At 44.1% G+C, this 27,066-nt stretch overlaps 1 protein-coding gene across 1 annotated transcript; it reads right to left on the reverse strand.

The window, feature by feature from the left end:
* Positions 1 to 731: 731 nt before the first annotated feature.
* Positions 732 to 22,927, reverse strand: LOC145415563 (discoidin domain-containing receptor 2-like). Its single transcript, XM_080284785.1, has 8 exons — positions 22,900 to 22,927; positions 17,117 to 17,219; positions 13,368 to 13,599; positions 7,944 to 8,091; positions 7,307 to 7,486; positions 3,510 to 3,640; positions 2,811 to 3,027; positions 732 to 2,413 (listed from the first exon to the last, which is right to left on the reverse strand). The coding sequence occupies exons 1-8, from the start codon at positions 22,925 to 22,927 to the stop codon at positions 732 to 734; spliced, it is 2,721 nt and encodes a 906-aa protein (XP_080140911.1).
* Between the last annotated feature and the right edge of the window lie 4,139 nt (positions 22,928 to 27,066).

Here is a 27,066-nt window from a genome sequence, read left to right on the forward strand (position 1 = left end):
TTCTTATGTACTTTTTTTTTTTAATGAAATCGTGCAATATTCTTGTCAATGCGAATATATTTGGCTTTACTTTTTGGTCATTTATAGAAAGTGAGAACAATCGCATGCAAATTCAGAAATAAAACAATGTCTATATAAACGTTGCGTTCCTGATAATCATCCGGAAGCATTGGTATTTTTCTTATCCAGAAGCACTGGAGTTCATTGTGCGATAAGAGGAAGACTGCGGGGATGTCTCGTGTTTCAGTATTAATATTGTTAAAGGTTTTTTTTTTTCCAAGTGAGACATCAGGTGAGAATCATTCAAATCTGTCCACTTTTCACGGAACTTGCAAAGAATTTGTCTTGTCATTGCGTTATTTCTCTCCACGATGACCAACAGAATATTCACAGGTTATTATCATACTCATATATATCACAGAAAATTCACAGCTCCACTGTTTAGTGGTGAAGACACCTTGCCCAGTGCAAGAGGGAGACCTGAATATCACTGAATTGTTACGTACATCACACATCAACAAGATTTGCCTGTTAACGTCATCATTTCCATCTTAATACTATATCTCACAAATATTATGAAGATACCTTTTGTAAATGCATTGCTTTGTGTGGCACTTAATGGTTTCGTTTATTGGCACAAGGATGTGGGAGCAGAGGTTCCAGGCTGAATATCTTTGTGGATCTCCTCACTTCCCAAGAGTTAGTTCAGTGTTTATGTTAATGATGCCTTACTATGGGTAGTCAAGGGTGTACCCGAGATGTTTGCGCTGAAGGAACATGAGGACCTGCCAGAAGGGGGGGCGTTGGCGGTCATTAGGCCTCCAGCATGCGGTGATGAGGTCGTACATCTCACGGGAGCAGAGTGATGGTTGTGGCAGCTGTGACATGCCACCACCATGGGCCACATTCTCCAGGACACCATCATCACTCAGTTCGGCGTAGGGCTGTTGCCGCGCCAGGGTCAGGATCTCCCACAGGGTCACCCCGAAGGCCCACACATCACTCCTGCTGGAAAACCGGCCCTCCATGATGGCCTCCCAGGACATCCACCTGATGGGCAGCAGGGTGTTCTCCTCCCCCAGCCGACAGTAGTCCCGTGCATACATTGCCCGGCTCATCGCAATATCGGATATTTTTACATTAAGGCAACGATCCACCAGACAGTTCCGGGCAGCCAGGTCTCTGTGTACTAAATTAATGCTTTCCAGGTGCCTCATACCTGATGCTACCTGAACTGCAATGTGAATAAGGCCACCGTAACTTATAAGAGGGCGCTCAGACCCAATATATCCATCATCCGCATCCTGACAGTTATGCCTCCTGAGGAACTGGTGTAGGTCTCCGCAAGTCATGTATTCCAGCAGCATGCAGAGTGGCTCAGAGCGGGTAACAATGCCCACCAGACGTGCTACACTTGGGTCATCGATGCGACTCAGTGTCTGAACCTCCCGATGGAATTCCTTTTTGGTGACCTCTTTGGCTCCGGAATGCAGCTGCTTCATCAACACCAGTCTGGAGTTACCTGTGCCCTCCTCCTCAACCCTACACAGGCGAACCAAGCCAAAAGCCCCGTCTCCCAGGATTTCAAGGGGGTGGAGGCGATGGCGTGGCATTTCTGGCACGGGCCTTTCGTAGTTGGCATCAGATCCTTCAGCTTCACCATAGACAACGGTGCCTGTCACTCCTTGGATCCCACATACCTGACGGAACTCTGAAGCTGTGAAGTACTGCTCCTCTGGCGGGGGTGGGATGGAGGCTATAGGAGGCACGGGAGGGTACAGCGGAGAGTCGTGGAGTGAGGTCATCTCGTCTGGAGCCCCATCAAGTGGCGCTGGGATGGGCGGAGGTTTGTACACGTCCGAGAATGGAGGAGGGGGCGTCATATTCATATCCGGTACCGCATAATCCACCGAGTCAGCCAGGTCATGTGGCAGGGAGTTCTTTACCATTGTGTCGCTGTATTCGTTCGACCGGCTAAGACTGTGCTGGCTGGAGCCCATTTGAGTTTTATAAGGCTCCTGGTATAGCGACGAACCAGCCTCATCATCCACGGCAACATGACCATACAGCTTACCATTGGCTCGGGAGTAGCCGTTGGCGACCGATGCCAGGCTTAGGTTTATGTGCAAGTCCTTCATCTTCATCGACACTTTCCGGTCCTTGGGGGAAGTGGAAGAAGACTGGCTCTTTTCGCTGCCGAGGGTGAGCTTGTTGCGGTAATAGAGGAGGAAGAGGACGACTGGCACCACCCCGAACACCACCCCGAGCGTCACCAGGCCACCGATGAGCAGGCCCGAAGGGAAGGAGGAGTCGGAGGGCTTGACGGAAGAGCGGGATTCGAACACGTGACCCTCCATGATAGTGCTAGTGACGTTTGGCTTTTCCTCTACCGTGGCATTACAGCGACAGGGCACTGGAAAACAAGTGGTGGTATTGTGTTACTTTTCTGTTTCAAGCACGGAAAATGTATGTTTCTGCAAGACGATCTTCCAGCAGTACAGATGCAATAGGAAGTTAGTATTAAAGCCTTATTCTATGGTGTTTTATGTGCTTTAGAAGTTTAGGATGCATGTAAGACCGCTAACCGAAACACTGCGTAGTTATCCTTCTGAAAGCTGAAAAAACCGCCTAGCGTTAGGTATGTAAAGCAGCTGGATGAAGAGTCTGTTATGGTGTTGCCTGTAAAACTCTGTATATTTTGTTGCATCAGTATTGCAGTTGTTTTCCCATCACCACATCAGCACTCGGTAATCGTTCAGACACCAAAATAATAACCCATTGCACGGTATCGAATCCTCCTTAGTACTTACCTGAATCAAAGGTGACCTCCGAGATGAGTATCCACCGCAGTGTGAAGTACAACGTGATCCTGATGTACTTAGCGGGAGCGGCGTTGGCGTGGAGGCGGATGCTCACGTTGCGGGCGTGGTCAAAGATGCGATCAGCCTGTGGGCGTACCTCCACGGGCGTGTGGGCGTGGTAGTACTGCCCGCCCACACTGAACTCCACCACCGCGCGGGAGAACACCTGCAGGGGATACACAAATATAGGGGTAATGACTCACCTGGGAAACTTTATAAGAGTGACGGTACAGAGCATCGTCTATGTCACTTTACCTCCCGAGATTAACTTTTGACATACACTGATGGGATGGTGGAAAGAATGCTATCCGCATGTGGTAGATAGTTCTGGAAATTACTTTTGGTTCCGCGTTTACCATCTGTCGAGGAATAGCATTTACTGATCCAAGCGCTTTGTTGTCAGATAAGTTAATCATTGGTAGGAAGTGATAGTTCGAAATACAAAGATAGACAGAAAGAAGGATGGACTGAGACAGGGAGACAAACAGCGTATTATTTCTACCCACCTGCTCGTCCTTGGTGAAGAAGTTGTTGGTGTAGATGTGTGTGGAAGAGAAGATCAAGACGACAGATAGATAGATAAAGACAGATAGACAGGCAAATAGATACATAGACATATATAGACAGATAAATCCTCCTCGTGCTCACCTGCGTGTCCTTGGTGAAGAAGTTGTTGGTGTAGATGTGTATGGCAGAGAAGTTCCTGACGGTGTCGAACTGGAAGATGATCACGATGGGCCCGCTGTGTTCCTCCCGACGCCACCCCACCCACTCGTACCCTGGGGGGGAGGGGGAAGGAAGGGCGTCGTCATCATCATCATCATCATCATCATCATCAATCACTTATACATGCAAGAAACACAAGTAAACAAAACAGCCCTATTCATTCGTATGCCCTTGGAGGGTGACACACACACACACACACACACACACACACACACACACACACACACACACACACACACACACACACACACACACACACACACACACACACACACACACACACACACACACACACACACACACACACACACACACACACACACACACACACACACACACACACACACACACACACACACACACACACACACACACACACACACACACACACACACACACACACACACACACACACACACACACACACACACACACACACACACACACACACACACACACACACACACACACACACACACACACACACACACACTGACGAAAATAAAACACTAAGAAAACAAGAAAAGCTAAGCAGTCAACCAGGTGGGTTATCTCCATCAGTCGCTAACAGGTAAAAAAAGAAAGCAAAATGAAGCAAAACATTCTCTCTCTCTCTCTCTCTCTCTCTCTCTCTCTCTCTCTCTCTCTCTCACACACACACACACACACACACACACACACACACACACACACACACACACACACACACACACACACACACACACACACACACACACACACACACACACACACACACACACACGTCAATAATGCTCAATAAATAACATGCATTTATATTAACTGAATTATTTGATAACATAGGCGTGGGAATCATTTATCGTGTCGTGCAATTATCGCCTCAAGGTTATATTTCATGAAGGCCCAGTTATCAGATAAATGGAGTGTATGATTTCGTGAGTGGGTTTTTTTATTATTATTTTGTTATTATTATTATTATTATTATTATTATTATTATAATTATTTTTTTTATAACACTAACACTCCAGTATTTCCTAACTTATCCGTACATAATCACCATATATGATGATGATGATGATGATGATTCTCTTACTCTACACTTTCCTTTTCCCTTTTCTGGATCCTTCTCACATCGTTTCATAGTGAGAAGTACGATGATGATGATGATGATGATGATGATGATGGCGATATAATGGTGTTGTCCGATACATTATACTTTAATTCCTTATATTTTGGGGTGTGGTTGTAACAGATGGGAAAATTATGTTAATATACAATAATAATGGCGTGTTTTTATTATGCTGCTCCACCCAGAGAGAGAGAGAGAGAGAGAGAGGGAGAGAGAGACTTGCACCCGGATTTTGGACAAGTCGGCCATTTTGGTTCAAGTTTACCTCATGATTACATGTGTGAATTTTAAACCCTCGAGTCATATTACTTTATATTTATCTTTTTCATTATTTTATTATTTATATTTTAGGATATTTTTGTTAACAGATAATTTTGATAATAGAAAATTTTTACCCAACGGAATAAAAAAAAAAAAAAAAGTCCCCATTACCCCTTCAAAACTCGAACTTTCTTTCCCAAACTTTCTTTCCTTAAGCTGAATAAAATCGTCTGAAGGCAGCAAGGTTGATGTGAAAAATACGTCTCCGGTCTGAAGGGGTTGGGTCAGAAATTGAATGATGTCTGGATAAAATGATGAATTAGCCAAGCAGTGTATTTATTCATTTATTTATTTCATCTACTTATTTATTTTATCTATTGACTGATTTATGTCTATTTTGCATTCACGTCTATTTTATACTCGTCCACGTTTGGAACTGATGTAAATACTCCGTTGGATTCTTGCATATTTTGGATTCATGCATATTATGAATACGGTTGAATCCAAAATATGTACGAATCCAATACGGTATTTACATCAGCTCAAAATGTGCACGAATAAAAAATATGCATGAATCCAAAATATGATTGAATCCAAAATATGCATGAATCCAAAATTGCATGAATCCAAAATATGCATGAATCCAAAATATGCATGAATCCAAAATATGATTGAATCCAAAATATGCATGAATCCAAAATATGATTGAATCCAAAATTACTCTTGAATCCAAAATTACTTGAATTCAAAATTTCTTGAATCCAAAATATGCTTGAATCCAAAATGTACGTGAAATGGCTGAGTTGGCCTCTTGTATCACTAGGTTTTGCACTCCACCCTGGCGTCTGCTGTGAATGGGAAGGAGTGCTCTTTGAGATAGATAGATAGATAGATAGATAGATAGATAGAGAGAGAGAGAGAGAAAGAGAGAGAGAGAGAGAGAGAGAGAGAGAGAGAGAGAGAGAGAGAGAGAGCAAGACCAAAACTCAAACCCCTTGGCTACAAATCTATCATCAGTTATTTGCACGCACGAGAGATATAATCATTCACTTATTATATTCGCCCTGTTTATCTAATCTCCCTTATCAGTTGACACTCGTAAATGGCAAGGACTCGAATTATCTGTGTTATCAGGAGCGTAATAATACTTCTAATCTTTTATCTGTGATGTGGGACCTTGGGGGTAATTGATTTAGTTGGGTAAGATTGCAGGAAGTGTCTGGTGTCTGAGAGAGAGAGAGAGAGAGAGAGAGAGGTGGTCAGAAAAGAGGAGAGCAGAGGAAGAGATAAAAAGAAGGAAGAGAGGAGGAGCGGAGAGGAGAGTAACAGGAAGAAGGAAAGGGAAGGGAAGGAATGAAAAAGAGAGGAGAGGAAGAGTAAAAGGGAGGAAGGGTAAGAAAGGAAAGAGAAAGAGAGAGAGAAAAAGAGAAGAGAAGAGAGAGGAGAGAGAGAAACTGCGAAAATTATCTGAGAAAATTCTGCACCTAAATATTCCCATGTCCCTATAATTGGCATGCAGGTGAGCCAATGATAGTGGTCAGGTAAGATAATTGTTACCTTTATATGCAGGTAAAGCCAAATACTCCACGTTTTATAGACCACGAAAACTGATCCTTTTTTATCATGTTTTTTTGCACTTTCTTTTATTCTTCTGGAGATTTACGTTTTGTCTTTTTTAAACCTTTTCCTTATATTTGGGATGATTGTATGTGTGTGTTTTTTTTCTCATTTTCTCCGTCCTTGCTTTTGTCCGTGCGTGTCTTTGTGTCTTTGGCAACGTAGATCCTTCACTCTGTTTCATCCTCTTTATTTCTTTGTCTGTCTCTTTCTGTCTGCTTCACTCCGTCTCTGTCTCTCCCTGTTCCTGTCTTCTGAGTGTGTGGTCCTCTGTCTTCGCCTCTGTCTACCACTCCTCCTCTGCCTGTGTGTGTGTGTGTGTCACCGTCTCTACCTGTGTCTCTGTCTGTCTTTGCATCCGTCTATCTCTGTCTCCATCCACGTCATTGTCTCTGCCTCTGTGCCTGTCTGTCTTATCTCACCCTTTTTTGTCTCCCTGTCTGTTTGTTTACGCATGTGAGTTTTTGTGTGTAAGGGAAGATGTGCGTAGTGAGGCGTGGGACAGGTGTGTTCAAGCGTGGGGGTGCCTAATTAGGGGAAAGTACAGGTGCAAGGGTGTGCTTAAGCGTACCTACCTGGGTATTAGCAGCCGTGAAAGCATTGACAAGGGACCGATTGCCGTCAAGATAAGAACGACCCACGTAAATTCACTTCCGGTTTCAGTGTCTCAGGTTTCTGTGTGTGTGTGTGTGTGTGTGTGTTTTTTGTATACCTGGGTCCCTTTCTCTCTTACCTCTGTCTTGCCCCAGCGCGTCCACCCTGAAGTTAGTGTGCCCCGTCTCCCCATCGTTTAGCTGACCCAGGCCCCCGGATATCCACCCCCCTCTGCGCCACCCGTCGTAGCTAAGGTCACGCAGGTTGTGGTCGCCGCCCCTCTCGTCTCCGTCAGGCATGGAGTACGATAAGAGGCCGTCTGCGGGAGGGAAGGGAAGGAATAGGGAGGTTAACTTTCAATCCGCTGACCTGACTTTTTTGTGACGTGTTCTTGTTGCCTCCAGACGGTTTTGTGCAACACTGGAGAGGCTTTTTGTATGTAGAGGTTAAATGTAGCCTTAATATACCTCTTTACTTCAGATTGGGTTAGATTTGTTAGACTGGGTTAGGTCAGGTTAGGTTTGGTTAGGCTAGATTAGGGCAAGATGGATAACATTAGGCAGCGATCACTTCAGTTAGGTGATTGTGGATTATGGTAGGCTAGGCTAGATTATGCTAGGCTATGCAAGACTAGGTTGGGCAAAGGAAGGCAGCACTAGGTTAGGGTGGGCTAGGTTAGGTTAGGTTAGGTTTGTTTAGACGACATTTGGTTAGGTTGGCTTGGATTTGGTTAGGTTAGATAAAATTGATATATAAACGAGATCCTGTAGTTGTACCTGTATATCTGCAGCCATACAGCTCGACCCTCATACACACGGTCCTGGGGTGGTCGCTGTAGGGCACGAACCTCACCCTGGCGGCGATGATGGGCGGCCGCAGCGTGGTGGTCTGCGCCAGGTAGGTGTTGCTGTTGCCCTCCAGGAGCTGCGGGAGAGACGGAGGGAGTGAAGGGAGGGAAGTAGAGGAGGGAGGAAAGGTAGAGAGAAGGGGGAGGGAGGAAGAGGGAGATGAGGGGACGCAGGGAGTTATTGCCCTCCAGTAGCTAGGGGTAGAGAGGGAAGTGACAGAAAAAGGCAACGAGAGGGAGGGAGAGGGAGAAGGGATGTAGTGAGATAGAGGTGTAGAGGGAGGGAAAGGAGATCAAGATAGAGAAAGGAAGGAAAGGAAGTATAGAGAGAGGGAGGGGAGGGTGGAGGGGGAGATGGAGAAGGGAGAGGGAAAAAAAGGGACTGATAAAAGACGTTTGAGGGATGGAAAGAACGAAGGATTTGGGAGGGGGGGGAGGGAGGAAGGGAGGGAGGGGTGAAGAAAGGAAAGGCAAGACTAGGGAGGGGGAGCAACAAAGGGAGGGAGGGGGCAGAGTGGGAGGGGTGATGGAAGGAGTACAAAGGAAGGAAACAACAGAACTATAGATCCATTCGAGGCCGGGTTTTTTATGGGGTAAGATATGATGCAATCCAGTATAGTGTGTACTGTAAATGGATGAAGGATAGGGGAGTACTAGGCAAGAATTATACCCCACCAGAAAGTTGCTGCTTCCGACACTGCCAGAAAAAAATAAGAATGACCACCAAGTACAATGGACAACGGCCCTAAAACTTTACAGGAAAGGATGAATAGATAATGAACGCGCCACTATCTTCTTATCCTCTTCCACGACTGTATCTTCTAATCTTCTTCCATACTATCTTCTTCTGTCGCCACGTGTTACAAATGTGTAGCATGGACGAGATGGTTTCGAGTTCAGCTTAGAGTATGAGATCAGTAGGGCATGTGTGCGGGAGGGTGAATGATTTGATGTATGGGTGGCTTTGTTTCAGTGGTGTATGTGTTGTCTTCGTGGCTGCTCATTTATGTATTTTTATTACTTATTTACTTGTTTTTCGGATGTGTTGGTGAGGTGGATGTTAGGGTAGCGGGAAGAGGGACAGGTGTAAGTGCAAGGAGAGGTGGAGAAGAGGATGCGAACCACCTGCTTTGGCTCAAGACATAGAGGATAAGATTTAGGAACCAGTGTATGAGGTCGTGCGAATTTGTGAGAGGAGGAAACAGAATTAAATTGAAAAATAGATATAAAAAGCAATGTTGAGAGACACCAGGAAAACATAGCACATAGAATACAACGATATAGGAGTCAAAATAACCAGATACTATTTGAAGGATGAAGAATGAATAAGGCACGTTGAGGTGGATATATATTAACAGATATTACCCAGGGACCAAAGATAAGCCATAGAGTAGAAGGGAAGATAATATGTGGGGTGTTAAGGGGCTTGTGAAAGGGGGGATCTGTGTTTTGGCGAAGATAGGTGTTTGTAAAGGCGTAGTGGTGCAGAGTGAGGTGTGTGGACGGAAGGTGTGGGGAGGGAAACGAGTGGAAGTGTGGGAAATAGTGTGTGTGTGTGTGTGTGTGTGTGTGTGTGTGTGTGTGTGTGTGTGTGTGTGTGAGAGAGAGAGAGAGAGAGAGGCAGATAGGAATGTGTAGAAAGATGGACAGAAACATATACTGTAGATAGATAGATAGATAGATAGATAGACAGAGAGAGAGAGAGAGAGAGAGAGAGAGAGAGGCTGCTTTCTCCTGCACCATCCCCTCTCAAATGGGTAATAGCGAACAATGCAAAGAAAATTGAGTCTGCAAATATAATTAATGATGATTGCATGTCATTGTTGCACTGTGGTTGCATTGTCCCTAGTCTGCATGAGAAAGAAAAAACAATTATCATTTTTATATTAATTTGGCCTAAAGATGTTAAGCTGGGAATTATTTTTAACATAAATTTGTCCATGGAATTAATAAAGGTTTGTACCATTTTGATTTGTTCCCTATTGCTGAGAAATTTGTTCCATAAAGAAGTTGAATAATTCGTGGGTGGGTGATAGCTTCCATATTATTACTTGAGAGAGAGAGAGAGAGAGAGAGAGAGAGAGTTGATGATGGAAGAAGAGAGAAAATTTTAGAGAAAGCGGGAGAAAGTGAGGGATGAAGAATTTCAGGTTTAATGGGAAGGAGTTAGGAGGAACGGGGCTAATTTGTTCCAGGAGAGAGAGAGAGAGAGAGAGAGAGAAGGATGGAGGAGAGGGGGGACTGAACTGAAGATTTTACGGTGAAGCTAATGCATGTAGAAAACGAACCCACAGCAGGTACAACTGAGAAATATGCAGCGTCAACCATTCCACACATAACTCAGGTGAAAATGGTGCAGGAGGCGGAGAGAGGAAGTAGATTTTGTGCTTAGAAATTGCAAGACGGCCATTAACCCTTCATTCTGAGGTCTTATACTCTCTCTCTCTCTCCAGACGATTTTTTTTAGTCACCTCAGCCTCGAAAAATCCATCTTAGAATGAAATCGTTAGGAGATGACAAGAATTTATAAAATAAGTACGTCATAGGAAGGGATTAAGCCACAACACAATTTCCTCATTCTCAGGCCATCTAAAACACAACCAGGAGCAGTTGATGTTACAGCTAGGTCCCTATAAATTGTGCTTCTTGATGGACAGGGGCGGGGGAAAGTGTCCAAAAGCTCAGTTGGGCTGAAAAATTAACTCGGGTTCTTCTGATTGTGAGGTGGAGGACCTAACCACGAGTCTCGGGTTTTTCAGTAGTAGGGAAATGGGGAAATAACTGGAAATTCGGCCGTAAAACTAAACGTGGAAGCTAGGAAACGCACTCCCCAGTTCATTGACCAACGCACTCCCCAACACACTCCTCGGTTTTACTCCCCAACCCGCTCCCCAAAGCTACGGCCACTACAACGCTACTCTTAATAGTTCCAGAGAGAGAGAGAGAGAGAAAGCAAATAACTGAACACCTGTGGGTAAAAACAAAAAGCACACGAAACCAGCAGCTCCAGCATTACCATCCCGAATACCCGGCGAGAGATCCGAATGCCTTAGAAACCTTTAGCTTAGCATCCGATCCTGTTGCTCCTCCTATAAGGGCATGTCTCCCCCGCGTCCCGGCTTTTATGGCGAAGGGGAAACTCTGTCAGAGCTAATGGGATCGGCGTGGTGGTATTCAGTCCTACCCCGGGGCCGTTTGGATGTGACGGGGTAGGAGGAGGTGGAGGAAGAAGAGGTAGAAGGAGGAGGAGGAGGAGGTGGAGGAAGAAGAGGTAGAAGGAGGAGGAAGAGGAGGTGCTGGAGGAGGGAGAGGAAATTGATGTTACGGAGTGGAGGTGGAAGAAGGAGAAGATGGAGGGAGAGGAAATATTTTGTGATGTTTACGGGGTGGAGGAGGAGGAGGGAGAGGATATATTTTTATATGTTTTTTTCTCATCTTTGAACGAATTATATTTTCTGGAGTATATACATTTTTGCTTAGTACGTTTTAACAAATTATGTTTTATACTTTGGACGGCAGGTGGTTTCTCTCTGGTCAGGAAAAGCGGCTGTTGTTAAAATCTGTCATTATTATTATTATTATTATTATTATTATTATTGAACCTTTGCCTGACGGGAGATTTTCCAGTGGCGAGTAAAGTGTTTTGGCATTTGAGTATATTTTAACCAACGATTAACAATTTGAAAAGGGAAAAAAAGCATTATATCGAATGGCCTGTAATTGCTGTAGCCAAGAAAAGCCGTCTGTGGGTTCATGGTCGACTATGCAGCCTGTGGAGTGTGGACAAGGCAGAATGACGTCCAATAATTTCTGTCCCTACTCGGAAATGACCACCTCACTTCAGCACGACTCAGCGCCCACCCACTTACACTCCTCAGCCTTTTCCCTTCACTGAACAAGGCCACTCTCATTCAAGCTTAGAATCAGCCGACAAATAAGTGAAGAGAAAAAGGTTTGGGAGTCGGCCATCCTTCTTTCAGGGGAGTGAGGAGTTGAGGGACGTTTGTATAGCCAGGGTGTGGAGCTGCTCCGCTATATCGATATGTTTGGAGCTGTTCCGGTATATCGAGATGGTATGTTGCAGTGACCCCGTTCAGTCAGAGAGAGAGAGAGAGAGAGAGAGAGAGCAGTTCTTGACAGTCTTTTGTTCCCTGTTCCCAATTCACCAGGTAGTTTGGAAGAGCCATATACAGGGTGTTGTAAAAGTTTCTCTGCCGTGGGAAGGTGTTTGGAGATGTGGCAGTGTGAGGTGTGTCAGTGTGGAAAGTGTGGCAGTGTGTGTGGTGCGGTGTGGCGAGTTTTTGCAGTGTGTAATGTGGTAGTGTGAGGTGTAGCAGTTTTAGGTGTCATTGAGGTGTGGGAATCTGTGTGTGGGGTGTGGCTATGAGGTGTCTGTATGTGTGCGTGAAGTGTGGCAGTGTGAGGTGTGACCCAGGTAAGTGTGCAAAAACAAGTGATTAGGAACTCGGAGAATCTTATGTATATCTCCTGATTGTATGAAAAAAAAAAAGAGAAAAAGAAAAAAGAAAGAAGATGTTTACGTTCAGAATAAAAAGATATGTATTCATGTGTCTTGAGAGTGTATTGAGAGTGGGGTCAGTTCTTGATCTTTATATTCAACAACAAAAAATTAAATAATTATCTTTTAAGTCGCCAGAAGCAGAAGAACAAAATACAATTTAGCCTAGACAACGAGAGCGAAATAGAGTTCATATCCTGACGATCGATGAACAAGAAGGTGGTACAGCTTTTATCCTTATTAAGAATGCAGGTGATGAGTTTTTCAGGTAGTGACAAAGGTGAATAATTAAAGCATCTACAATTTTAGTGTATGCAGTTCGTCCATTTACATAATCACGAAACTAAAAAAATAATAAAAATAAATGATATGTCAAACGTTTTTATAAGGTAGACACTCATTAAACGTTCTCTGTTTGGCTCCGTGCATATTTTTTAAACGTTTTCTTTAGGTTCACACCCCTTCTTTGTTGCCATACACACCCACTCGTTGACATGTACACTTGGCATATACCCACCTGTTGCCATGTACACTTGCCATAAACACCCACCTGTTGCTATACACACCCACCTGTTGCCATACACACCCACCTGTTGCATATACACCCACCTGTTGCCATGTACACTTGTTATACACACCCACTTGTTGCCATACATACCCACCTGTCGCCATACATACCCACCTGTCGCCATACATACCCACCTGTCGCCATACATACCCACCTGTTGCCATACACACCCACCAGTTGCCATGTACTCTTGCCATACACAGTTGCCATACACACCCACCTCTTGCCATATACTCTTGCCATACCCAGTTGCCATAGAGACCCACCTGGTTGCCTGTGCCATCAGTGTAGGTCACCCAGTGGTCCATGCCGGGCCTCCAGTACTGTAACTTGTATTTCTCGGCATACTCTCGTCCCTGCCCGTTGCCGAACCGCCCTTGGACTTCAACCCTGGTGACTACGTGCAGGTGCGCCAGGTAGACCTCCAGGTGCTCCTCCCCCTCCCGCTGCACCACCTGCCGGGGACACCACGCACCCCCACCCGCCTCTACACCAGCCCTGGGGAGAGAGAAGGAGGCAGGATTAATGCCTATCCCCTGGTCAGTGGTGAGAAGAGGAGGAAGAAAAGGTGATGAAAATGAAGAAGAGGAAGAAGAAGAAAGAAGAGAGGAGTTACTGAATGCACTAGTTATAAAGGCAGACAGTAAATGTTGGCCGGTTCTGAAGAAAAGAAAAGATGATGAAGTTGAAGACGAAGAAGAGGACGAATAAGAGGAGGAAGTAGAAAGAAGAGAAGCTTTATTGAATGTACTAGTTATTAAGGCTGACAGTAAAGGTTTGCCGATTCTGATTTTTCCACGCAAACCACTCTCCTTTTGCCCCTCACACGCCCTGAGAAAATAAGGCTTAGAGTTGATGCCTCTGAACTGCAGGAGGACAGACAATAGATTCTTTATTTTAGTTTTCCTCTGCAATACCACAACCGCCACCCATCTCACCACAGCCCGGGCCAAAGACAAGGAAAATTATATGGCTTCGAGAGTTTGGCCAGTTAAGCGACATTTGTATGTTTTTTTTAATTACTTTCTCTTATGCTGTATAGAGATAATTCCAGACTGCAGCCTTTTATTTTGTCTTTTTTTTCTTTATATATATATATATATATAATCTGCATGGAATCTAGTTGGTTCTTTAGAGGTCTTTGTCATGTTTTAAGGAGTCTAGTAATTGTATCATTTTTATTGACGGTTTTAATTGTGTGTGTGTGTGTGTGTGTGTGTGTGTGTGTGTGTGTGTGCGTGTGTGTGTGTGTGTGTGTGTGTGTGTGTGTGTGTTTCGCGACATTTTCCACGTTTTAACCCTAATTTCGTGACAGCTGTGAAGTGGGTTTGGCAGCTCTTTGTGTATATGTTTTTCAGGCTGAGTAGCATTTTCCAATTTTTGTGGGCTGGGATTCTCAAACGAATTTACGATCAATATGCTTTCATTTCTTCACAGCGCAAATTCCAACCAACCTATAATGAATCTTCACGGGGTGTATTCATGCTTCACCCTTTCTTTACCACCTTCTGCCATTTTAAATATTGTCGTCTCCGCTCAACAGGGTAGATTCAAAAGGATACTAATGTTCTTGACTCAAACTCCATCTACTTCACCTCTCACCGCCGCAGTGTTGCCTCATCCACCCTTCCTGTGCCCTAATGTAGCAGCAACAAGCCATAAATTACCCCTTTAAGTGTGCCGAGAGCAGGAACAGGGTCGTTGGTGTTTGGATTCCTTTGTACTCCTTAAAGTGTTTGTATTTCTTTGTACTCCTCCATGTAGCACCCCCGCCGTGAAGGAGTGAGCTATGTTGTGGGCGGCTGTTTACTGTCACTGGGTACTTGGAGGAGGAGGGGGAGGGGGAAGGAAGAAAGAAGTGGAGGATGGAGGAGGACAAAGAAGAGAAAGGAGGAGAGGAGAGGAGAGGGGAAAGGAGAGGATGGGTGTGATGGGGAGGGGGATAGAGGGGAAGAAGGGGAAGTGAGAAGGAATTGGAGGATGAGGGAGGACAAGGGAGAGAAGGAGAAGAGAAAGAAGAGGATGGGAGATGAAGTGAGGAAGATGGGAGTAAGAGGGAGAAGGGAAGAGGGGCGGGGGAGGGGAAAGGGGAGCTTGAGGGTAGAGAGAGAGAGCAGGGGAGGGAGAAGGGGAAGGGGGAGAGGAATTGAGGGATTTTTAGGTAAGGGGAAGGAAGGGGAGAAAGGAGGGAAGAGTGTTAGTTGAGGAAGGAAAGAAAAAGTAAGGCTGATTAATGGAGTACTTTCTGTTCTTTTAAGTAATTTCTTTGTACATTTTAAAGTACTTGTTTTGCTTTGTACTTCGTCATGTACTACCCCGCTGTAGAGGAGGAAGGTGTGGTGGTGGGGGTTTGGTTAGTCACTGAGTACTTAGAGAGAGAGAGAGAGAGAGAGAGAGAGAGAGAGAGAGAGACGGGAGTTAAGTACAGAGAAGTGCAGGTTACAAGCAGGACTAGAAAATGCACTTTCCTCTTTACTGTACTCTCTCAGGTATTTCTCCTCCTCTGTACTGTACTCTGATTTGCTTTCTTTCGTACTCTTCCATGTACTTCCTCAAATTGTGTACCAGTAAGGCGGGTTGGGAGGGTTTGAGTACTGTACTGCGAGGCCTGAGGGGGTCTGGGGAGGGGGGGGAGAGAGAGGGGGAGGGGAAGGGGAGAGGAGGAGAAAAAGAGAGGGAGGACGAAGGAGGAAAGGTGGAGGAAGATTGGAGGAAGAGGATGGGGAAGGTAAAGGAGGAAAGAGAAGAGGAGGAGGTGCGAGGAAGAGGGAGACGGGAAGGTGAGATGAAGAGAAAAGAGGAGGAGGAGGAGGTAAGGAAGAGGAATGGAGGGAAAAGGGGAGGAGAGAGGGGAGTGGTGGATGGATGGGTGTAGGAAAAGGGGAAGGGAAGGAGGGTGGGGAAGAAGCGATAGAAGGGAGAATGGGGGAAGAGGAGTGAGTGGGGTGGGGAGGGGAAATGAATGATGGGGAGGGAAGAGAGAAGGAGAGAACTAAATGGAGGAGAGAGAAGGAAAGGGAGGTAAATGAGAGAGAGAGAAGAGGAGACGAAGGAGGTGAGGCGGGGAGAAGGGGAGGAGATGAGAGAGACTGAGTGGGGAGGAAAAGATGGAGTTAAATAGTGGGAGGGAGGGAGGGATGCGTATGGGGAGAGAGAGAGAGAGAGAGAGAGAGAGAGAGAGAGTAATGTAGTGCAGATCCTTTCCTCCAGTGAGTCAGATGGGAGGGGAGGGGGGAGAATGGCTTTGGGGAGATGGGAAGACAGTCCAGCGGGGAGAAAGGGAGGGAATCGATAGAGAGAGAGAGAGAGAGAGAGAGAGAGAATGAGAATGAGCTAATTAGAGAGTTCAAGAGTAGTATTGCGAAACGAATCCAGATTTAACGATTAAAAAAATGTTGAGCCTAAAGAATTACAGAAATATAAATGCCCTAAATAAATAAATAAACTCCATGTGCACGAAATGTACGAGGAAGGTGTAATAAAAGTAGTGTTGTTGGAGGGGGGGGTTGGAGGGAGGGGGGTGTGATGTAGAGAGCAGTGCTGGTGGACCCTCCGGAGCAGTAATGACACAGCCGGTCATTAGTCACCTGTCTGGAGGAAAGGCCCCAACGCTATATTACTCTGACCTCACTCCTCCCTCACCCCCTTCACCGTACCCCTCTCCCTCTACCGCTCCCCCTCCCCCTCCCTGCAATCAGCCCCAACTCCCTTCCTCCCCTCTCTCTCTCTCTATTATCGGTATCATTAATATGTACATATATATATAGTTTACAATTGTCTGCCTGTTTATCTGAATGTCTGCATTTTTTCAGTGTGTTTGTCTGTCTATGTAGTTTTCTACTAATCTCATTTAATTATCTACCCATCCATCTGTCTTTCATTTTAACACTCACACGCCATACTTTCCTAGCTGTGAAGTAGGATGATGCTTCGATGTGCTCGTCTGGGATGGCACCTGTCTGTCTGTCTGTCTATCTATCAGTCTATCAGTCAATATGTCTATCTGTCTGCTCACCTGCCATACACAGCGTTGACAGCAGCGTCGAAGTATGATGACGCAGAGATGTGTTTGTCTGGGATGGCGCCTGACTGCATGCCCAGCGCTGCGTCACAGTGGTCTGGAGGGGAGAGAGGGAGAGGTTGAGTCAGTCGTTGGTTGGTGACAAGAAAATGATGATGGTCGTGATGATGGTGATGGTGATGGTGGTGGTGGTGGTGTGATGGTGGTGGTGGTGGTGGTGGAGGTCGTGATGATGACGATGGTGGTGGTAATAATAATAATAATAATAATAATAATAATGATAATAATAATAAAATTCGCCAGTAAAACCATAGCATTTCGGGAACCACCTCACAAACATTACCATTTGTGCATAATTTCTTTTGTTTATAGATGCTTCTTAATATACAGCAGTGGGATTGAGCCTTTACATGGATTAGCATTTTTTTTTTTTTAAGGTGGCAAATCTAATTATGTGTATCTACATCCATAATTCATCTCTCAATTTTGATCCCTTGTCAGTTCCATAGCTTTTTCAACTTCGACATCTCCATTTCTCACACACACACACACACACACACACACACACACACACACACACACACACACACACACACACACACACACACACACACACACACACACACACACACACACACACACACACACACACACACACACACACACACACACACACACACACACACACACACACACACACACACACACACACACACACACACACACACACACACACACACACACACACACACACACACACACACACACACACACACACACACACACACACACACACACACACACACACACACACACACACACACACACACACACACACACACACACACACACACACACACACACACACACACACACACACACACACACACACACACACACACACACACACACACACACACACACACACACACACACACACACACACACACACACACACACACACATTTACCAAAGCCATTCATCTTCCTCATGACTCTCCACGCCTCCCGCCACCGTCCACCTCACTCACATATTAGGCTCTTTCTGTTTCCCATGTATAAAAATCTTCCCCATACTCATGCCTCTCTGGGGTGGTTCGTCATTTTCGCCTTGTATTCGTGGGTAGATATATTTTTCGCACTGTTTACGGTTATGAGGAGAGGATCGCGACAATTCTCTGCCAGCATTGCTTCGCCCCTTCGTTATTTCACATTCCTCCCCAGTCGACACAGTATCCTTCCCTCCCATACCCTCCTGCTGTATTTTTCACGTTACACTCACGTAAATACTTCAACGTAACACTCTCCATTGGGTCAACTGGCAGAGAAGTATCGGGATGGCTGTACCACAACTCTTACGCACTCTTTACCCTCCCGCAGCCTCTCACCTGCCTTCCCATAATTAAGGTACACAGGTAGCTACTTGAAGGGAAAGGTGATCCATCTTAACGTAATGCCCCCTTGTCCCCACACCTGTTGTACACGATGCTTGAGTTATGGGTCTTTGTTAGGGAATTATTAACCACTTTTACACCTAAATTCATCACCTTCCCTCTGCCGCACACCTGCCTTCCCCTAGCTCAGGTATGCAAGTAATTTAAGTGAAGGTCAAGGTGAATCATCGAAAACAATACATCTTCTGAAGTATGTCGTTTACTGCACCTGAACTCTCTATCCTCCCTCTACCTGTAACCTGCCTTCCCCTAACGCAAGTACACAGGTAACTCAGGTGAAGGGTAAGGTGATCCAGGTAGCTCAGGTGAAATTTAAGGTGATCCATCGACCCTAATGGCCCCTTGTCCCCACACCTGTTGTACACGATGCTTGAGATATGGGGTGGTGAGGGTGGGGTCGGCGTGTTGTTTTCACAGGGACGTGCTGACGGGGTTTATGGAGAGAGAGAGAGAGAGAGAGAGAGAGAGAGAGAGAGAGAGAGAGAGAGAGAAACAGCATGAGAGGCACCAAGTTTTTCCACTCTGACCTAAGCCTTGTCCCTCGAATCCTAGCGAATCTGCGAACTTCCCCGCTCCCTCTTGATTTCTGTCTGTCTCATCCTCTCACTCCATCTCAGGGTTGCCTCTCACTCTTGTTGTCCATCTGTTATCAGGTCGAGGGAAAGACGTGACCTGCCAGTATCCATTTTCCTTTTTAATTGTAATGCTTATGCCCAACTTTCATCTCTTCCTTGTGTTTGTATGTAAATTCCCTAAGCCTTTCTTTCCTCTCAAGCCTGTCTCATAATTATCATGTGTATTTTTCAGCTTATTTTTATTATTTTCCTTGGTGTCTGTTTCTTCTTCTTCATTCCTTCAAGATGTGACGTCCTCTCTATTTTATTTTAGGGCTCCAGGTTATTATTGTTAGTGGTATTATTATTATTATTATTATTATTATTATTATTATTATTATTAGATAGATAATTGGATAAACGTAAGTAGATACCAGGTATGTTAGGGTGTGTATGATCCTATTTATCATCATCATCATCATCATCATTGTTATTATTATTGATGTTGTTGTGGTAGTGGTGGTTGTAGTGGTGGTTACTAGACTATTTCCATCAACCCTTTCCTTACGAGAGATCTTTCCTAAGCTAAAAATCGTCTGAGAAGAGCAAGAATGAATGAAGAAAGGCATCATGGTTCTGAAGGGGTAAGAAAATGAACACATACTTATTCGACGTCTCTTCACATTTTAATTCTTTGGTGTTTCCTGACTTGGCTGCATAAATTTGAGTCCCCCCCAAAAAAATTCCTGTGGTTCTATAATTATCGCTCACTCAGTCTCCCCCAAAACTGTATTCTCTGTGTTTTTATAATCCCATCATCCATTTTCTTTATGCATGATTTTTGTTTTGATGCATAATATTTAGGTGTGTTTCATTATGTTTTGTTTTGTTTGCGGGAAGTTTGTAATATTTTCGTGTATAATCTTGTGTCAAATTATCTTTCATTGTTTGCCTTATTCCTGTTTTCTCATTTGGTTTCGCTCAGCCACTCCTGTCTCATATTTACATTTAGATATTAGCATTTTTATTTTCTTTATGATTCATCCTGCTTGCTTAAATTCAGGTTTGCCAAGCTTGTTTTTCCTCTCTCTCTCTCTCTCTCTCTCTCTCTCTCTCTCTCTCTCTCTCTCTCTCTCTCTCTCTCTCCTTTCCTTCTCTTCCCTTCCCTTCACTTCATTTCCTTTTTTCTCTTCTTTCTCTTCTCTTCCATTTCCCTTCCCTTCCCTTCCTTTCCTTTCCCTTCCCTTCCCTTCTCTTCTCTTCGTTTCTTTCTGTCTTCCCTTGCTTTCTCTCCTCTTCCCTTCCCTTCCGTCCTCTTCCCTTCCCTTCCGTCCTCTCCACCTTATCACCACCAAACCTCACCAATGTAACCTCAACCCACCTACCCTACCCTACCATGTCCCCATCTCTCTTTCTCTCTCTTTACACACACACACACACACACACACACACACACACACACACACACACACACACACACACACACACACACACCACAAATCAATTAAGTCGTCCTTGTATCCACTGTAGGGTAGAAAAGGGTCGTTAAGGGCGGAAATAACCCCTTCGTTGTGTTGCGGAGTCGTAACACAAGACGCTCAGGTGTGTTGCCCACTCGGGGGGGAAAGGGTTTAAGGCTGAGAGGAGATTGGTCTGTCTCTTGTATTTCCATTTGTGTTGCGTCGCGTGTTGTGCATATGCATCATTGCAGATAGATTGTGTTGTTTTATGTTGTTGTTGTTTTATCTATTGTGTTGTTTATCCATTGTACTATTTCATCTATTGTGTTTTACCAGAATCTTGTTTTATCTATTTTATTTCATCTGTTGTGTTTTATCTATTGTGTTGTTTTATCTCGTGTGTTTTTTTTTTTCTACCACTGAATGGGGAGGACCTCAAAATCGTATGGCGTTAGGTAAAAAACAGTTTTATCTCCATTTATCCATCACTCTTTTGAAATTACTAATAAACGCCCTTTAATATTTATTCACACTCTGACATAAAGATTTTGTTGTAATGTGAAAAGAAACGACTGACAATTTCTGGGTCCTGGAAGGGAGAAAAAGACTTGAGTTGTTTCTTCAGTAATGTCTGAGGGCTTTGCTTTAAATCCCTTGCCGTTGTTTTAAATCCCCTGACGTAGCTTTAAATCCCTTGTCAGTTTAAATCCCTTGCTGTAGCTTTAAATCCCTCACCGTAGCATCAAATCCCATGCTGTAGCTTTAAATCCCTTGCCATAGCTTTAAATCCCTTGTCATAATTTTAAATCCTTTGTCGTAGCTTTAAATCCCTTACCACTGTTTTAAATCCCCTGCCATAGCTTTAAGTCCTCTGTCGTAGCTTTAAATCCCTTGCCATAGTTTCAAATCTCATGCCAGTAATATCAGCATTCATGGCTTAAATTCCTTCAGAAGAGGTCACTACATCTATAGCTACTGAAAGTGAAGCAGTCTAGCTGTTTATTTTTATTCGTGAGTCATAGTTTCAGAATAATAGTTGTTTCATCTCCGTCGTGAATGCATCCGTGTAATGGCCCAGTCTCTTCAGTAATATCAGTACTCATAGCATTAATTTCGTGAGAGCAGATCAGTACCTTTGCAGTTTTTGAAAAGTGGAGTGACTGTTCATTTACTGTTTATCTCTGGGTCGTAAGTTTCAGCCTGTTTGTTGTTTAATCTCGATCGTGAATGCACCCCGTATAATTTGCCCCGTAACTTTATATGCATACCTGAGAGAGAGAGAGAGAGAGAGAGAGAGAGAGAGAGAGAGAGAGCTATGCAGTAGTCATAAGATCCAGGAGAGCAGACAAGAAGGAGGCACTGTGAGAATGTGATTGCTGACTGGCGAGAGAGAGAGAGAGAGAGAGAGAGAGAGAGGTTGGGTCAGACAGGGTGGTGCAGTGAGGAAGATAAATTGGTTATAGGTAAGGTCAGTTCATCATCGTCATCATCATCATCATCATCATCATCATCAACTACCCAGTCATCAAACAAATGGAAAGTGTGTAAGATTTAAGCCAGATGATTCTCTCTCTCTCTCTCTCTCTCTCTCTCTCTCTCTCTCTCTCTCTCTCTCAGTACCACAAGTACCTGATAGCCAGTCACTAATTAATATGCATAGGTATCTAAACAACACAGACCCATAACTGAAGCGCCGTAAATGTCGTGGCGAGACCAATAAAATTCTGGGCTAGGGAGGAAAAGTTTAATCAGTGACTATTTTTCTCTCTCGTGAATCGGTTCGTAATTGTACTATGACATTTCACAGTAAAGCGTTTAATAAAGAGAGGTAAATTAACTCCTTTAATAAGTGAGGTTTCTCCTTACCTAAATAAAATCGTTTGGCCTTTTCTTTATTACTTCCGGCATTTAAAAGTACATTATAATATTGAATTGGTTCATGGAGATTGATTTTATTCTGTTTCTACAATAACTTGGCCGAAAATTGCCATCTGTTTATCTCTAATCCTGTAGTTGTAGCAGTAGATTAACACTAGAATGATGCTAGTCACAAAGAAGTGCTGTGGAAAGGATGTGGAGTTGTAGCATTATCATTTCTGCCACTGAGCTGCAAAAGGACTAAATTCTGAGTCAAGTTAAGGTGAAAGAACCGCAAAATCATCTGTAATCAGGAAATAAGAACAGGTAAATTTATAGGTAAGAAAATGAATACCTGCTCACTCGTATTCAAGCATCACCAGGTACTTTTACTAGGGCCCAGGTTACCAAAATCACCAGGTAATAATAATAATAATAATAATAATGACTCACCTGTATTCAAGCACCACCCAGGTACCATTACAAGGGCCCAGGTGAGCAGGATCACTAGGCACCTCGTGGTCACCATCCTGTCGCTCATCATCATCATCATCATCATTTCCTCCTCCCCTCTCACCACCACACTCGCGTCACCACCATCCCTGCCATGCTCATCACCATCTCGAAATTCTGAGCATCATTCTCGTTGTGTCTGTCGGGGAGAAAAAAGGAATATGATGAGTGATGAGTAGAAGAGTGACTGAGAATGACTGAGAATATGATTATTTTTGTGACTTTGATATGTGATGAGGAACAGAAGAATGAGACTGACTTATAATAATTTTGTGCATTTGATTAGTGATGAGCAAGAAGAAGAATGACTGAGAATAAGATTTTTTTTTTTTTTTTTTTTTTTTGTCATTCCCAGGCTCATCTGAACGTAAACCCGGTAGACTACAGGCTAATATTTCTCCTCTTCATTTTAATATCTACTTTCTGGACATTGGTAGTGTGAGAGAGAGAGAGAGAGAGAGAGAGAATTAAGAGCGACTGGGAATAACGCTAGTCAATGCTGAGAATTAAGGGGAATGAATAGGAATGAATTACGTAATGACTGTGTAAGAAAAAAAATTATATGGTGACCAATTTAACCCATCTAGAAAAAAAAAGAAAAAAAAACTGCAATTCATGTGGTCATTGAATATCTTAAGGGTGGGGAACAATAGAGAGTGGTTCAGCAGATCTCTCTCTCTCACACACACACACACACACACACACACACACACACACACACACACACACACACACACACACACACACACACACACACACACACACACACATTTTTCTTTTTTATCTCACATACAGTATACACATATGTACACCAGCTCGGCTGCTCACTCGCTCAGTTCCTTATGATAGATAGACAGATAGATATAAGTAGAGGTCAGTAATGCTATAGTTTGTATATGGTGCTACTTTGTCATCATCACCATCATCATCATTATCACCACCATCAGTCACATTCCTTCAGTCACAGTCCTCCTACCAACCACCGCAAAACAAAAGCCCTCATCCAGCTTTCTCCACTCAGACCTATCCCGCTCTCTCACAAATCCACAGTTAGGCCTACAAACTCTATTTAATTCACTCTTTTCACGTCCCAAAATTGAATCACGCAGCCGGACAGATTACAAGCTCCGACCCTTCACGTCCGCAAAGCACTGGGCCAGAAGTGGGAGGGGAAAAAAAAGAAGAGCCAGAGAAAAAGAATGATGTCAGGGCCTGATAGTGTCACTCTTATAATCTGAAAGGAGAACTGATAATAGAGTCTTTTCTGGTGAAGTTAGGAGCTGTGTAGCCTGACTCGATTACTGTTCTTTTTATGCCTCTGACAATTTAATTATCTCGTGTGTCAGTAGTTTAAATTCTCGTGTGTTATTTCCCACTTGCGATTTGGTCAAGCGGTAGTAAAAATAATGAGGTTTGTTATAGGAGAAAAAAAGCCTAAATCTTGTATTTAAAAATTCTTTGAGGAAATTGAAGGAAAAAATCAACATCCTTTCACTTAAAGATACCTGGATATATTGCGTTTAAAAGGCTAGAGAGAGAGAGAGAGAGAGAGAGAGAGAGAGAGAGAGAGAGAGAGTACTGCAGGTTATATCCGGTGTATTTCTTGCATCAGAGAACTGGATGGAAATGGGTGAGTGTACGTAGCCAGACGGGTGCTGCATTCCTACCGTGACATTTCAGAAGTGCAGTAGGCCAATGTGAGTGACGGCGGTAGAAGAAAAAGTAAGAGGTGAAACATTGCAGCCGTGAGAGAGGAACGGTGTCAGTGAGAAGGTGGGAGCAGGTGAAACGAAAGGACTTTAACCTCCCCCTTGTTTTGGACTTCGGTTAAACCCCTAGAGGTGAATGTATTGTTTAAAGTAGCGAGTCGGTACAGCACACCTAACCTTTGCGAAGCTGATATTACGAGAGAAGTACTGTAATATTATCAAAAATACATGGATTTGTTTGTGAGGTGGAACGGGAATTCGGATGCTTGAATGATGAATGTCTGGATGTGTAGCCCATTTCACTGTAGCTGTTTGTTTTGCTTCGTTGTTCATCGTTTCCCTTTTAAGGATCCTTTGTACCCTATTTTATACGGGGAAATACGGTTATGAGGAGGGTATACGGTTGATGATGATAATGAAATACCATGCATGAGGACGTAATGTGAAAAATGGGTAGCTGATTTATTGTAGTAATGAAAACGATGATATTGTGTGCTTGAGAAAATTTAATTAATGAGTTCAGCACAAAACAAATCGCTGGCAAAGAGCTACCAGGCACTCCATGAACCCCACAGTCACACACACACACACACACACACACACACACACACACACACACACACACACACACACACACACACACACACACACACACAAACACACACACACATACACGACATACACGCACAAGGACGATTTTGGCCTGATAGCGTCCGTCTCACGTTCAGAAGATGAGTGATAATGTCCAGCTTCCCTCGCCCTAACTCACGCTCATCTCAGGCGCTGTTTGTCCCGCCCAGGCCTGAGTGGCGGTCGGCAGGGAGGAGAAAAAAGGAAGTCGGCAGGCGATCGTAATCACGGTGAAAGAGTTGGCTTGGGTGACACGGGTAGCTCCATTTGGTTTTGTTAGTGGGAGAGACCGGAGCCCTTGACCTCCTCGCTACCAGACGTCACACCGCAGTTGAATTTAATCGTCTACCAGTAACCATAGTATCGCTGCAACCATATTCACTCGAAAAAGCGTCGAGGAAATAGGACGGCGATCGTAACCAGGGTGCGAGTTGGTTGGGGTGACACTGATGGCTTCCAGTTGGGTTTGGAGTGCCTGGAACCCTTAACCCCTTCACTACTGGAGGTCTTCCATGTCCCTACGCCGAATTTAATCGTCAGGCAGTAACGTCAGAGGAAGTCAGGAACTATCGTAATCTTAGTGGAAGAGTTGGCTGGGTGACGGGGGTGGTGCCAGTTGGTTTTGCTAGTGGGAGAGACTGGAGCCCTTAACCCCTTAGCTCCTGTAGGTCCAAATTGAATACGGTCTTTTGGTGACTGGAAAAGACGTCTCCTCACTAAGTAGGTTCTTAGAGATTATTAAGGAAGATTGCATCCAGCTCCTTAATTATCGAAAGCTCTCTCCTAATCTGAATTAATATGTCTGTCTACTGCCAAGCTTCATGTAGGAATAGTTAAATATATATTACAAGATTTTTTCCCCTCCAGTAATATAAAAGGGGGGTTGAAATGGTCAGAAATATTTTTACGTTCGGTATGAATAGTTATGCAAGACAACATTATGCTGGGCAAATTTCTTCCATGGTGTGATCAGATGAGAAATGGTTTTAACATCACAAAACAAATAGCAGTTATAACAGCGCCTTTTTTGTTCATTCAGGGATGGGTATTTGGAGCACATTTGAGTACTCCACCGTTTGAGTCATCCACCATTTGAGTCATCCACCGTTTGAGTCACCCACAATTTGAGTCATCCACCGTTTGAGTCATCCACTGTTTGAGTCATCCTCTGTTTGAGTCATCCAACATTTGAGTCGTCCACAATTTGAGTCATCCACCGTTTGAGTCATCCACCGTTTGAGTCATCCACAATTTGAGTCATCCAACGTTTGAGTCATCCTCTGTTAGAGTCATCCACCATTTGAGTCATCCACCGTTTGAGTCGTCCACCGTTTGAGTCATCCACCGTTTGAGTCATCCACCGTTTGAGTCATCCACCATTTGAGTCATCCACCATTTGAGTCATCCACCATTCACTCACTGACGGATGACGAGTGAAACAAAAAGATCAGCAAAAAATGGGGCTGAATTCACCTTTTCCACGAACAATAGTGAGTAAATTACATGATTATCGCTGAACAAGAAATCCAATCATTGTTTTGCTGACCAGAAAAAAAAAAAAAAAGATTCTGTTAATGTGTTCTTTAATCAGCATAATTCGGTTCAAATGATAAGTAGGTGTTACAGAGAAGAGAAGGTTGGTTGTTGCTTCTGAATATTGACACACACACACGCACACACACACACACACACACACACACACACACACACACACACACACAATGAAGTTATATAAAGTCAACCAATATGAAATAGAGAATGAGGACAT

The sequence above is a fragment of the Coenobita brevimanus genome, chromosome 103, assembly GCF_032717465.1.
Source record: "Coenobita brevimanus isolate Jiangsu-jjx chromosome 103, ASM3271746v2, whole genome shotgun sequence".
Lineage (NCBI taxonomy): Eukaryota > Metazoa > Arthropoda > Malacostraca > Decapoda > Coenobitidae > Coenobita > Coenobita brevimanus.